Source organism: Gobius niger, assembly GCF_951799975.1.
Source record: "Gobius niger genome assembly, chromosome: 19".
In the NCBI taxonomy this organism is placed as follows: Eukaryota; Metazoa; Chordata; class Actinopteri; order Gobiiformes; family Gobiidae; genus Gobius; species Gobius niger.
Window position 1 is genome coordinate 17,750,765 of NC_136870.1, and position 14,624 is coordinate 17,765,388.

The 14,624-nt window shown below is 45.3% G+C and overlaps 1 protein-coding gene across 8 annotated transcripts in view; it reads left to right on the forward strand.

Annotated features, from left to right (window-relative positions):
* tanc2b (tetratricopeptide repeat, ankyrin repeat and coiled-coil containing 2b) overlaps window positions 1–14,624 on the forward strand; it is a 201,369-nt gene that overhangs the window by 30,903 nt on the left and 155,842 nt on the right. For all 8 annotated transcript variants that reach the window (XM_079577073.1, XM_079577070.1, XM_079577074.1 and 5 more), the window contains one exon: window positions 12,686–12,790. In XM_079577073.1, coding sequence (XP_079433199.1) covers window positions 12,724–12,790 — 67 coding nt within the window. In that variant the 5' untranslated portion in view covers window positions 12,686–12,723. The remainder of the gene's footprint in view (window positions 1–12,685; window positions 12,791–14,624) is intronic.

Here is a 14,624-nt window from a genome sequence, read left to right on the forward strand (position 1 = left end):
TAAGGTCCATTGTGCATAATGTGACCTTCATTGATTGCTTTGTTTGAAAATGTTTGTCACATACTTCAAGGGTGTTAAAACTGACATCGCATTTATTATGAACATAAATTGCCTTGATTCGAGCCATTCTTTCTCAAAAGTCCCTTTAGACGGAAACATAACACAATTTCCAAGCACTACACAGATTTTTTTGTTTTGTTTGCTGTACGCAAATCGAGTTATGTCTACCTTCCCTTCAGGGCCCTCCGTATTTCATCCTATTACTTTGTTCCTGTGCAGACATCCTCTGAAACAAAAGGAAGTAAAAGACGTTGAATCATGCTAACATTTATCTGAGTGAAACTTAGGGTGACTATTCCAGTCGTCTCTTTGAATAGATGCTGGCGTCAGAGCAATCTAAGGTAGTTCAAACTGGGCACAGATTTGGTATTGAAACTTCATGCCAGTTTCCTGTGTAGGCGGACTTCTGTTTTTCCACTGGGAGATGATGCAGCTCAATCATAGAGTTACTCATTTGGCTAGGTGTATGTGGGCCGCTAAAGAAACACTGGCTTTGAGGGATGTAATAAAAAGTCCATACCTGGAGACTTTACAGATGTAATGCATTTGTCTTTAGCATTGCAATCCTTTTACAGTAAGGGATTTTGGTTTTACTCTGACACCAGATTTAGCCCATAACTTTTTTTATTGTGGGACCTAATTCTTGTCATTTCAAGGTGCACAACAACAATCCTACTGAAAAAAAAAGCATCACAATCTTACCCGTAACCTGGAAAGAGACCGTATGAATAACATTAACATTTTGTAAGTGTGTAGCAGCACCTCGCCTTTTCTGGTGTCATCCTGTTCTTTATTAGTATAGATAAAAGTGCTTGTTGTTGGCGGCAAATGTAACACCCGCCCACAGGTGACAAAGCTGCCACTCGATTGGTTCGAACGAGTAACTTTTTGACCTCACAAATCTTGCGACAATCCAGACTGCAGGGCACGGAAATCTTACCCCACCACTTGAGTTAAAAAAAAAAATCAGGATTAGTTAACAACTAGCATTTTGCCATCAGTCCCAAATTGCCCTATATTTGTGTAGTCTTGATAGAATAAAGCCAAACAATTACTGGACTGGTATTGTGACTATACAGACGGCATCTTGTCATAGAAGGGGCGTGGCTTCGCCGAGGGGGGAAATAGAATCTTTAGAGAAACACAAGTTTTCACTCTTTTTAGCCATTTTCTGGTGGAATCCGAACTTATTTCTCACACATAATTAAAGTCAAGTATAAATTGGGCCCATATGGATATTTTCTTACAGAAGATTGTTCATCCATCCATCCATTTTCTTCCGCTTTATCCGGGGCCGGGTCGCGGGGGCAGCAGTCTCAGCAGAGATGCCCAAACTTCCCGATCCTCACACACCTCCTCCAGCTGTTCTGGGGGGACCCCGAGGCGACACCAGGCCAGCTCGGAGACATAGTCCCACCACCGTGTCCTGGGCCTTCCACGAGGCCTTGTCCCACTAGGACATGCCTGGAACACCTCCCGCGGGAGGCGACCAGGAGGCATCCGAAACAGATGCCCGAGCCACCTCAGCTGGCTCCTTTCGACGTGAAGGAGCAGCGACTCTACTCCGAGCTCCTCCCGGGTAACTGAGCTCCTCACCCGATCTCGGAGGGTGCGCCCAGCCACCCTGCGAAGGAAACTCATTTCGGCCGCTTGTATTCGCGATCTTGTCCTTTCGGTCATTACCCAAATCTCATGACCATAGGTGAGGGTGGGAACGTAGATCGATCGGTAAATCGAGAGCTTTGCCCTCCGACTCAGCTCCCTCTTCACCACGACAGACCGATACAGCGACCGCATCACTGCTGACGCCGCACCGATCCGTCTATCGATCTCACGCTCCATCCGTCCCTCACTCGTGAACAAGACCCCGAGATACTTGAACTCCTCCACTTGAGGCAAGGACTCCCCACCGACCCGAAGAGGGGAAACCACCTTTTTCCGGTGGAGAACCATGGCCTCGGATTTGGAGGTGCTGATCCTCATCCCGGCCGCTACACACTCGGCTGCAAACCGCCCCAGTGCGTGCTGAAGGTCCTGGTTCGTTGAAGCCATCAGAACAACATCGTCCGCAAACAGCAGAGATGAGACTCTGAGGCTCCCAAACCGGACACCCTCCGGCCCCTGGCTGCGCCTAGAAATTCTGTCCATAAAAGTAATGAACAGAACCGGTGACAAAGGGCAGCCCTGGCGGAGACCAACACGCACCGGGAACAGGTTTGACTTACTGCCGGCAATGCGAACCAAGCTCCTGCTGCGGTCATACAGGGAACGGACAGCCCTTAGCAGAGGGCCCCGGACCCCATACTCCCGGAGCACCTCCCACAGGGCACCACGAGGGACGCGGTCGAACGCTTTCTCCAGATCCACAAAACACATGTGGACTGGTTGGGCGAACTCCCACGAACCCTCGAGTACCCGATGAAGGGTATAGAGTTGGTCCAGTGTGCCACGACCAGGACGAAAACCGCATTGTTCCTCCTGGATCCGAGGTTCAACCATCGGCCGGATCCTCCTCTCCAGCACCCCGGAATAGACCTTACCGGGGAGGCTAAGGAGGGTGATTCCTCTGTAATTGGAACACACCCTCCGATCCCCCTTTTTAAAGAGAGGGACCACCACCCCGGTCTGCCAATCCAGGGGCACTGTCCCCGACCGCCACGCGATGTTGCAGAGACGTGTCAGCCAAGACAGTCCTACAACATCCAGAGACTTAAGGTACTCAGGGCGAATCTCATCCACCCCCGGAGCCTTGCCACCGAGGAGCTTTCTCACCACCTTGGTGACTTCAGCCCCGGTGATGGGCGAGCCCACCTCCGAGTCCCCAGCCTCTGCTTCCTCATTGGAAGACGTGACGACGGGGTTGAGGAGGTCCTCGAAGTACTCCTTCCACCGCCCGACGACATCCCCAGTCGAGGTCAGCAGCTCCCCACCCGCACTGTAAACAGTGTTGGTGAAGCACTGCTTCCCCCTCCTGAGGCGCCGGATGGTTTGCCAGAATCTCTTCGAGGCCGACCGATAGTCTTCCTCCATGGCCTCCCCGAACTCCTCCCAGACCCGAGTTTTAGCCTCCGCGACCGCACGAGCTGCAGCACGCTTGGCCTGCCGGTACCTCTCAGCTGCCCTAGGAGTCCCACAAGCCAACAAGGCCAGGTAGGACTCCTTCTTCAGCTTGACGGCATCCCTTACTTCCGGGCGCCACCACCGGGTTCGGGGATTGCCGCCGCGACAGGCACCAGAGACCTTACGGCCACAACTACGAGCAGCCGCATCGACAATGGAGGAGGAGAACAGAGTCCACTCTGACTCCATGTCCCCCGCCTCCCCCGGAATCTGGGAGAAGCTCTTCCGGAGGTGGGAGTTGAAGACCCCACTGACAGAGGGATCCGCCAGACGTTCCCAGCAGACCCTCACAACACGCTTGGGCCTGCCAGGTCTGACCGGCTTCCTCCCCTGCCAGCGGATCCAGCTCACCACCAGGTGGTGATCAGTTGACAGCTCAGCCCCTCTCTTCACCCGAGTGTCCGAGACACGCGGCCGGAGGTCAGACGACACAACTACAAAGTCGATCATCGACCTCCTGCCTAGGGTGTCCTGGTGCCACGTGCACTTATGGACACCCTTGTGCTCGAACATGGTGTTCGTTATGGACAAACTGTGACTAGCACAGAAGTCCAATAACAGAACACCACTCGGGTTCAGATCGGGGAGGCCGTTCTTCCCAATCACCCCCTCCCAGGTCTCACTGTCGTTACCCACGTGGGCGTTGAAGTCCCCCAGCAGAACAATGGAGTCCCCAGTCGGAGCACTATCTAGTACCCCTCCCAGGGACTCCAAGAAGGCCGGGTACTCTGCACCGATGTTGGGCCCGTAGGCCGAAACAACGGTGAGAGACCTGTCCCCGACCCGAAGGCGTAGGGACGCGACCCTCTCGTCCACCGGGGTGAACTCCAACACGTGGCGGCTGAGCTGGGGGGATATGAGCAAACCCACCCCAGCCCGCCGCCTCTCCCCGCGGGCAACTCCAGAAAAATGGAGAGTCCAGCCTCTCTCCAGGAGTTGGGATCCGGAACCCAAGCTGTGCGTGGAGGTGAGCCCGACTATATCTAGTCGGTATCTCTCAACCTCCCGCACAAGCTCAGGCTCCTTCCCCCCCAGCGAGGTGACGTTCCATGTCCCGAACGCCAGAAGCTGTGCATGCGGACCAGGTCGTCGAGGCACCTGCCTCTGACTGCCACCCAGTCCTCTCCGCACCCGACCCCTACGGATCCCTCTGCGGGTGGTGGGTCCACAGGAGGGCGGGCCCACGTCGTCCCTTCGGGCTGGGCCCGGCCGGGCCCCGTGGGCAGAGACCCGGCCACCAGACGCTCGCGTTCGGGCCCCAACCCCAGGTCTGGCTCCAGGGTGGGGCCCCGGCTGCGCCATGCCGGGCGACGTCACGGTCCTTGAATGTCGTACGTCCATTGGGGTCTTCTGAGAAGATTGTTCAGTAGAAGTGAAAAAACGGCAGTTGTAGCTAGCGCTAGCTAACCGTTAGCATTAGCCCGATGCTAGCATGGAGCATCATGTTATATTCTCCGTTATTTATGTATTTATGGGCTGTTGAACCACTTTGCTCCTCTCCGTGTCTTTGTATCTTTAGAGTAGAGTTTTAATAATTAAAGAAAGTTTAGATTTTTCTCCAAATTGTTTTCCCCCTTAACTGTTTTCAAACATGACCATATATGGGCTATTCCAGAGATGCTGTCTGTATGATCTATTGCGACTTGTTATTTATTATATTTATTCCTGAATTATATATTTGAAACTTTGGGCTAATAACTATTTTAAGTGAGTTCAGCTTGATCAAATCAGATCAAATTGTTTTATATAGGAGTTATCTCACAGAGCTGCACCAAGCATTAAACATTAAAACAAATAACCAATGTAACGCCCAAGCAAATGTAATGTCTATATTTGCAGCTGCAGATGTTAACGTGCCCTACCCTCTGTGTTGACTCCTGCTGAAGCATTTCTAAACACATCCCTACACATATATTTTCCTATGTATTTTTGTCAGGACTATAAGGTCAACTGTGACTGCTGTGTAACATTATACACTGATTAAGTGTTATGTTGCAGACAGGCATTCAGACTTACATGGTTTATTCAGACACAGAGATCATCACCTTCCTACAGGCTGCCAACTGCTGGAGCATTGATATGAATAAATAATCCATTGTGCTCTGGCGGAATGAAACTTTGTTGGTTGCATCCAGAAGCGATTTCTGCATCGGGCCGTGCTGTTCCCACCTCCTGACGCCGCCCCGACACTTCCCTTTTATTGATATCAGTTTGATTTATGGATTTGTGCTCGCGGGCCATCCTCGAACTGTGGATACAGCCATGATTTATCCCCGTCTGGTGCTGCAGGGGTGTCTGTCTGCCACTGCTGCGCCAAAAAAAGTGAATATCATGAATGACGATTAGCTGAAACGTTAACATGTTGATGCCGACATATAGAATTATAGAACTCTGCTAAATCTTTCTCACCTCATTCCCATACAGTACGAGATATTTTGAAACATTTACTGAAATCCAGATGTTCTAACTTCAAGTCATTCCATCCAGTATAGTTTTCCTTCATCATTGGATATTTATTTTTTGAAGTGCGGCGCTGAGACGAGGGAGCAGGATCAGACTGCGATAAGTCTGTAGCTCCCGGTGAGGGCTTTTTATGTTTGTCTATGAATATTCACACGGCTCTATTTAGAAACAAACTTGTGAGGAGAAAATAGTCTTAATGGACATGCTGCGTGCTTCTCACTTCATCAGAGCCACGCATTTCACAGGCAGCGGAAAACAAATAGGATCAATGCATCATCAGCTGCAAATAAAGAGACATAAATACGAGCATTCACTATGTAATAATCCTGGCAAGAGAGTTCACAGTCCAATAATATGCAAATGCTTTATGTGCTATTCTCATTCCAGGAAGTGGCTTTACATTGCTTTCCACTCTGCAGGTATTCTACTTTACATGTCCATAGCTGCACGGGGGCTGACTTTATTCTTTAATTGTGCTGTCAGAGCTTTTGAAAATCACTTTTATATCCTCATCGCTTTCCCTCTCCGACATTGGCACAAATGATTGTTAGACCACAACACTCTAATGGGAAGTCTGTGTTCTTGCTAATTCTAGCGGCCGAACTAATATGTGTAGCAGTAGCCTTCTCCCTCTCGTCTGTGCGCTGTTAATTTGAGGCCAGGGGTAGAATGAGATTAATCCTGTTGCTTGCCCTATAACTGTGGCTTTTACCGTGACATTTGCCCCATTAGAGGAACTTTATTGATTGTAAATAACAGTTTGTAATTAACAAGGAAACTCTGGAGACTCTTGCTGTGAGCTAAAATGTGTTTATTTTATTGTAGCCTTGGAGTATTTTTTCTTTATTAAAGCACAAGATGAATTAAGTGACATATTTTTTGAGCTTTAAACCATGTTGTAATGTTGTTGACTTGGTGAAGACAGACCTGGAGTAGTATTCCTCAGATAATCCTGTTTAATTAAGCTGTTCCCCCCTCCACGGTGTCAGCGCTTTGTTCAGACGAGTTGCCTCGCTTCCGTCAGTCTACCCCAGGGCAGCTTTGGCTACAATAGCTTACCATCACCAAGTATGGAGTGAATGAATAATGCAACGTAATGCGTTTTGAGTGTCCGGAAAAGCCTTATATAAAACCAATGCATTATTATTGTTATATCGGTCCTGAGCAGTTAGTGTGTTTCTCACGCCATGTTGAAGCTTTGAACCATGCCATAAATCGTAACTAAAAGTTTGTTTTTTAATAAGTTCCTCCAGCTGCCAGTAGGGGGGGGCACAGTTAAAGTCTTCATAAGCTCTAGCATGTGTTTCATTTTTACGATTCTTACAGAGACATAATTTCAATTTACTAAATCTAAACTACCCATGCTGAGGCACCCAAAGTGATGTTTTTAGGTCACCCCCAGAAGGGTGACCCGATCATGACCAGGTACTGCAGGCTCTTTGGAAACATCGACAGCGGTTCAACGAAGGGCTACCGGTACTTACCCCTTGGGCAGCTATACCAAGTAGGCATTTTCAGGTTGGTGTACCTCGTCTGCCCCTGTGGCTGTTGAGGTGGGGTTGGCTAGTGGCTACTTCTACCACTTTTACTGCTGCTACTCCTGCTACTACAACAATATACAGTATTACTAACACTCACTTTGCCACTACAACTACGAAGCCCGTTAAATTTCCAAAATGTCACGTTGTTGTGTTTTATTTATTGTTGTATTCAAATAAAATGCTGATAATTTGGCTAATTTAAGTCTTGATTCTCTGAAACCTGTGCCTTCATTTCTGCAGCGAATGTTTGTACCCGGCTTGTGCCTACTGCTGTTGCTTGTTCTGACCAATAGCAGTGAGTGTTTTTTGAGCCGTGATGGAGCTTTAGTCTTGTGTGTGGTGGTGTGGAGGAGACAGAGATGGGCTGTACATCCGCTTACGCACATTATCAGAGAGAGCCTGCTGCTTCTTGGCTTCCCTTCACAAAAGCCGGTACACAGGGTCAGGAGAGTGGGAATGAGATGTGTACACCTCCCTCATATGCTTCAGCTCGGTAGTCATCACACAATTTCTGTTTTTTAGAGACGTATTATGATTTTTAAAAAAACAACAAAACGTAGTAAACATTGTGATTATATTGTCAGCGTGATATTTGATGTTATATTTTTTGACAGACATTGGCCTATAACATGTGTCTCTTGACGTCTGGTTTTTAAATGGTAGATTTAGACTACAGGCTTATACCCAGTGCAGATAGAAGTAGCAGTTCTCATTTATATCTGCGTTGTGTTCAGCCCAGATAACTCCTCTCAGCCTCTCTCTTTCACTCTCTGGGGCGAGACCTGGATGGCACTGTATTTGACCCAAAGATCACCTCATCCTCCTGAAACCCCTGTCTGTGCCGTGCCATGAGATTTATACCAATGAAACCACCTTTAGCTGTGAGAACAGGAGAACAAAATCCTTCATATCACAAAGACGTAGTTATTCTGAGCGCGCTGAAAGTTTAAAGAGTTCAACCACACGATGAGGACAATGCTTGATTCATTGGTTGGTTATTTTTATAGAAAGTGCTTTAAGCGACACAGTAGTGCAGGGGTTAGCGCTTGTGCTTCATAGCAAGAAAGTCCCGGGTTTGATTCCTGGACTGGGCCTTTCTGTGTGGAGTTTGCGTGTTCTCTCTGTGTCTGTGTAGGTTTCCTCCGGGTACTCCGGTTTCCCCTACCACTGAAAACATGCACAATAGGTGAATCCTTCAGCCAGGTGACACTGACCATCAGCCCGGCTCCTAATCTGGAGATGAGTCCCCAGGTGCTGCACCACCGTCACCCACTGCACCCACTGGATTGGTCAAATGCAGAGAACAAATTTCCCTACTGGTGCAATAAAATATACCTGAACCTAAACACTTGGCTATTTCTAATGAAAGTACTCCGACATGAGAATGATGTAATTACAACTCCAATTTCAAACAAACAAGTTGTGGAGGTGATGGAGAGCTGCAGGTGTCACATGGTTCCTTTCAGATGTACCGCCCTTATCTGTACAATAACTTGGACAGGAGGCAAACCCTAATGCTCTGTTTAGCATATGCTGTGACCCTATGTTTCCCAGTACCTATGTTCCCCCGTCAACAGAAGGGGTACCATAGATGTATTAAGGTTAATCACTATCATTAATTACTCTCCTTAAGATTAGGGCAGGTTCAGGGTTAAGCTGATTGATATATATGACGCTTCACTCTCATGACTTGTGATTGGTTGATGTACCAACTCACCCACAAAATAAATTACGATTGGGTGATGTACCAACTCACCTACGAAAAAAAGGAACTGCACCTGGGAAACATAGGTATGCACCCCAAATATCAACTGCGCTGGCTTTTTCCTCTGCTTTAGTGCACACTATCATGTTTGCACATGTGCAAACGCTTACCAAGCCATGCCCTTAGTCCTAGCTTTCCGAAGATCCCATTTCTTCGCAAGGATGAGTTTATGTTATAAGTCTGTTCCGTAGCTTTCAGGGAGCCGAGTAAACCGGTAATATAATTAGCCTTTACCTCCAGGCTAATTGTTTTAGCATCAGTGCTACGTCTGTTACGATCGCAAAACGGTGCAAAAGCCCTGCTGTCTCAAATGCCTGCAAAGACAACACACTGCAAGTGACAAAATGGGATGAGCCCCTTTAATGGAGTCGGAAGACACCCAGAAGACACGGGGGAGCTAAAAAGTCCTGCAGGAATCAAACCTAAAAACTATTTCTTTGCAAACTGTTTTCTTCCTATATTTGGTCTGTTTTTAACGGCTTCAGTGTAAAACTATCCTTATTGACCAACCATATCTTTTCATATTTACTGTGTCAACCATACATCACTATCTGTAGAGAAAAAAAGAGGTTAACGCTGCACAGTTCAGCCTGCAGAACCTGCCGCATTTCCTGAGATGAATGTGTTTTATTGGCTTCCCTGTCAGGTACAGAGTTCGCCCGTGTCCGCCGGATCATCAGGCGGCCGCACTGATTGCTGTGATTAAGCTTTTAAGCAACTCTTACATGCAGCTAAAAGGGCCATTTCAGACTGACTTTGGACCCAAGAATACCATTTCACATTTTATTGGGACACATGCGAGGAATGCATATTCTTCTGAAAGTTAGGGCTGCACAATTAGGGAAACATATCTAGTTGCAATGTTTCTGTTATGCACTTGTGACTAGCTTTGCCTTTTATGCCCCTGTTCACCAAGACTGAAATATATACTTGGATTAGATTGTTATATGTTGTTTTTTCATCCAGTGTTTGAAATAATACAGCCAAATCGAATTCCAACTCTTTCAGTTTCTCGCAAGTAGCTTTTACTTTTGGTTGTTGGCTCTAAGTTTGTTACTGAATCAGGGGTAGGCAACGTCAGGCCCGGGGGCCAAATCCGGCCCTCCAGCACAGAACCTGTGGCCCCCAAGATGATTATGTGAAATATTATAATGCAAATAAGAGATCAAATACCTGTTAGTAGTCTAAAAATGCGGAAAACAGTGTCAGTGTTTTAAAAAAATTCCATCCTGCTTGGTCATATATATTGTTAAACAGTGCCACCGACAATGGTGGGTCCCATAGCCCTGTCACTTGGGAACCACTGATGTAAAATAGTTCTTTACTTTAGGCTACAATGTAGAGGTTCGGCCCTTGGGTGTTTTGGCAATGATGAAAATCGGCCTCCACGACGCAAACTTGTCTACCCCTGTTGTAAATTGTGCTGTCTCCTTATCCCGCCCCTCTACAGTGGATACAGTAATAAACTAAATGGAGTCCAGTCTAAAAAGCCCGAAATAAGAAATGTTCCAGACTCACTTTGCAGAGCTCCGTTTGACCTCATTTATAATTTAGAGGAACCGCCGCTGTCCCAGTGTGCTGCTCACAGATAAGGTCAAAAATATTTATGATCGGCCAAACTCGCTCAGTCAGTGCTCAGAAAGTTTTGCATTGGTTTCATGGAGAGTCACGGCGCTGTTCTTAGGCGAGCAAAAGGCTTAGCATGAAACTTTTATTGGTCGAGATGTGGGATTATTTGTCAAAATAGAAAGCAATAAGTTTTGAGTAGCTTTGCTGAATAAACAGTAAATGTATGTCCTAAAGCCTTGCACTTGACAAATGAACATGCACACAAAAGGCCGCACATTGCCCTGGAGTTGAACCAGGGACCTTTCTTGCTGTGAAGCGGGAGCGCTTAAAGGAATAGATCACCGTTTTTCCATACTGAGACACGCAAAAAGACCAAAGATGTTGTAGCATTTAGCCTCTCCTCCTCTCCTCTATGGGGCCAAATGGGGGTGAAGTTAGAAGCGACCAAGTACTTCCACGTTTATTTCAATACGGTTACGTGAGTAGTTACACGTAGGGGTGGGACGATAAACAATAATATCGTTAATCAAGATAAAAAATGCGGCAATTAATCGATCGCCACATTTTTTGATGAACGTGCTAGAAGATAATCGCTAAATCCATCAGACAACCAGTGCCAGTAACTTTATCGGGAGTGGGTTCGTCTCCATGGAGATGTGACTAAAGACAGCAGTATTTAAGATTTCAGTAGGTTAGTGCCTTATCCAAATCCATTCTTTGATTACCCCCTGCAGAAATAGCATTTTCTATGTCAAGCTGCTCATGAGCTTATTGAGTATATTGATGACAACAGTATAGTCCAAAATATTTAATTTTAACATTTTTAAACTCTGTATAGTCCCTTTAAATACTTACTTTATGTCTCACTCAATATGACATTCACAGCAGACAATGAAGAGGAATATTTCCCAATCCCCATCATGTCTGCAGTTTCAGTGATTTTTTTAAACCATAGGCAAATATCGCGACAATATCGTTGTTTTCGCAATTATTTTGGCCAAGATAATCCTGACCCCAAATTTCATTATTGTCCCAACCCTAGTTACACGATCCAAGTATAGTTACACAAAACTAAACAGCAGATTAAAAGGGGTACTACATTGTGAGGCGTAATAACCCCTTTTTATTAGTGGAAAGGCGGAAGAGCTTGGTTGCTTCTAGCTTTACCCCCGTTTAGCCCCGTAGAGGAGCGGAGGAGAGGCTAAATGCTAACAACATCTTTTTGCATGACTGAGCGCACGCGTAAAGACCAGACAGCTACGCATCAACTCGTCTAAGCTCTGGTAAGAACATATCTCAGTATGGAAAAACGGTGGCCTGTTCCTTTAACGGCACTGACATCGAGGCACTTTGGAACACCTTTGTGATTATGTATTGGGTGACTGAACATCAGTTGATAGTAAATTGTTTGATTAAAACATTATATAAGCTGTGATGGGTGTGAAGAGTGGCCTATTGAAAGCTTTTCCATGTCCAGCCTTGTGTTTTATTGTCTGGGCCTCTCTCAGCTGGAGTCTGTCTGTGTGGCTTTGCTGATTCACTCTGGTCTAATGGGCAACATCTGCTGCCACCAACTGTTTGTTGAAAGGAGAGGGGCAAAATGGAGTTGTGGGCGTTGTTATCAAACTCCTGAACTATGTCTCACTTGAAACTACTACTTCTTTAGAGTTTTATTTGATCATTACAAATAATACCTCTTTTAGAATACTAGCATCTGAACAATACTTTTTGAAATGATGCTTCAATCATGATCTAGTTTTGTGATCTAGAAACATAAAATGGAACAAAACACTATATACTGTATTTGGGTATTCAGCCAAATTGCTTTTTGTAGCACTATTTTAGAGCAAATAATCAGAATACGATCATTATTTGTCGGTACCGGTTTGTAAGTTATGCCAAGAAGCAAGACACAAAATGAATCAAAGTGAATACCTGTAGTTATAGTATAATGGCTCCATTTGAAGCCAGCCAATACAAATCTCTCTGAAGTCGGAGAAGGCCAACCATTTCTACAATAGAATACAGTTCTTTATGATATCCAGGTGTTAGACTAGTTTTCAATTGACACATTTTCTTTATGCACCCAATGAGTGTGCTTTGAAATGTCAACTCTCTGCAAGCAATTTGTGCAAAATCGTAACATTATCCTTTTTTCTTCCCACAGGTTTCTCTCTAGTGTAGTCCGGGGCGTCGTCTGCAGCCATGTTTAGGAACAGTCTGAAGATGCTGTTGACTGGAGGGAAGGCCAACCGCAAAAGTCGCAGCAGCGGTGAGTTGGCAAACAAATGATCTTTCTATTGGTGCAAACGCCTTGCCTTGTTTATGGAAGGGTTCCCACGTGTCCTCAAAACCCTGGATAATTACAGTTTATTGTAGCGAACTTGGACATTTTCTGAAAATGGGAGGATGCATAAGAATGTTTACGTACTAAGAGCCTCATTTTAAAGTAAAATGGCATCTTTTAAGGCTGTACAGTATGGTGTTGTTTTTAGTATTTACAAGGATTATGTTCCAAATCCGTGTCTTATCTTTGTGTCCAGCTTTCAAGTACACCTCATGGCCCTTAGTGCCTACTGTAGTTTTGATAAATAAAGAATAATAAAACCCATAAGTATAGCTATAAAATTGTTGTGGGAGTGCTTGACCACAGATAGTTCTAAATGTTTTGAAAATGTAAGCTTGTAAAGATGGTCTTGGATACCAGATTGAGGACACTGCCATTTGCCATCTGCGACCCCCCATTACCGAACAAGGGAAAAATAAATGACTGTCATAAGAAATCAGGGACACAATTCAGACACAAGGCATAAAATCTTGCGCTGATAAAATGCTTCGCTGGCTGTACCTCCTGCTGAGAAAATCTCTGTCAGTTTTGTTTTGGTGATTAGCTCTGGTCACGCTCCTCACTGACATACTGTACTTATTGTTTCATTACACGATCACAGATGGGGCGTCCTTAATGGCTTCGTCTTGGTCTGTGGTGACGATTACCTAAGTCTTATTGTCTTCCGATCACATAATAACGGTAAACAAAAGTAGATAAATGCAAAATCAGAGATTGCTAATAGTATCCTTTGTTGATCTTGAATAATTAAATTATTAAGCTGTGTAAGTTTCTTGTATTCAAGCTTGTCTTTTAGACTTAGTCATCACCAGGATATTGAAGTCACACTGCATAACAAATAAATAGAAAAAAAAAAGCTGTCTTCTGCTCGTCCTTGGAGGTCTTCTTCCAAACACTTTTTGTTGTTGTTTGTTTACCCGTTGCAAAAGCAGCATTATCCGTGATCATTCGAAGCACTTTTTTGTCACAGTTGTAATGTACTCTGAAGTTGTTGTATAAAGGAAGAGCATTGTAAATAAATGGAAAATTAATATGTAGAACTTAAAGCAGAACTAAGTAACTTGTTTACCTTAATAAATCCTTTTTGTAGTCCCTCTGGGGGTAATACAAGTGTTAGTGCACATCACCATCCATTGATATAGCTTCTACCACTACGACTGCTACTACTACTACTACTACTACTACTACTGGATATTTGTCTCATCTTCGCCTAAATAATTCAGGTCTGAGCAGTACACCACAGACTTCCAAGAAACAACTTGAAATACTGTTTTTGCAGTCCATAAAGCCTTTATGAAGTGCTCATGGGGCTGAGGATTTGTTGTGGTAGATAATCCCAGCCATGAGCAGCTCTTCTTTGATTTTGCAGCTCGAACGTGTATTAAACCGTTATAAGTTTTTGGGGGGTTACTGGGAGGGCAGTGTAATGAACTCTGTGCTCTTTGCAACTGGTCTTAATTATGGTTTAAAATGCCACTTCTAAAGGTTTTTCTTGTATTTAATTTTAGCAAGGCTGTGTTTGGGAAACAGGAAGATCTAACCTCGGTGGACCTCATTGAAGCAGACGCCATTATAATTAGTGGAGTTTCCTTGAATGTTTTTGGCTCGAGTTTGGATAAAACGTAGCAGTGTTGTGTGAAGCAAGATGCACTATGCACCTCTGTTGTGTTTGCAGACCTATTGTGGTCTTTAAATAAGAAACTGTTTCACGCCGAGGATTGCAATTAAAGCTTTAATGGAATTCTGTCACTAAGCAAGG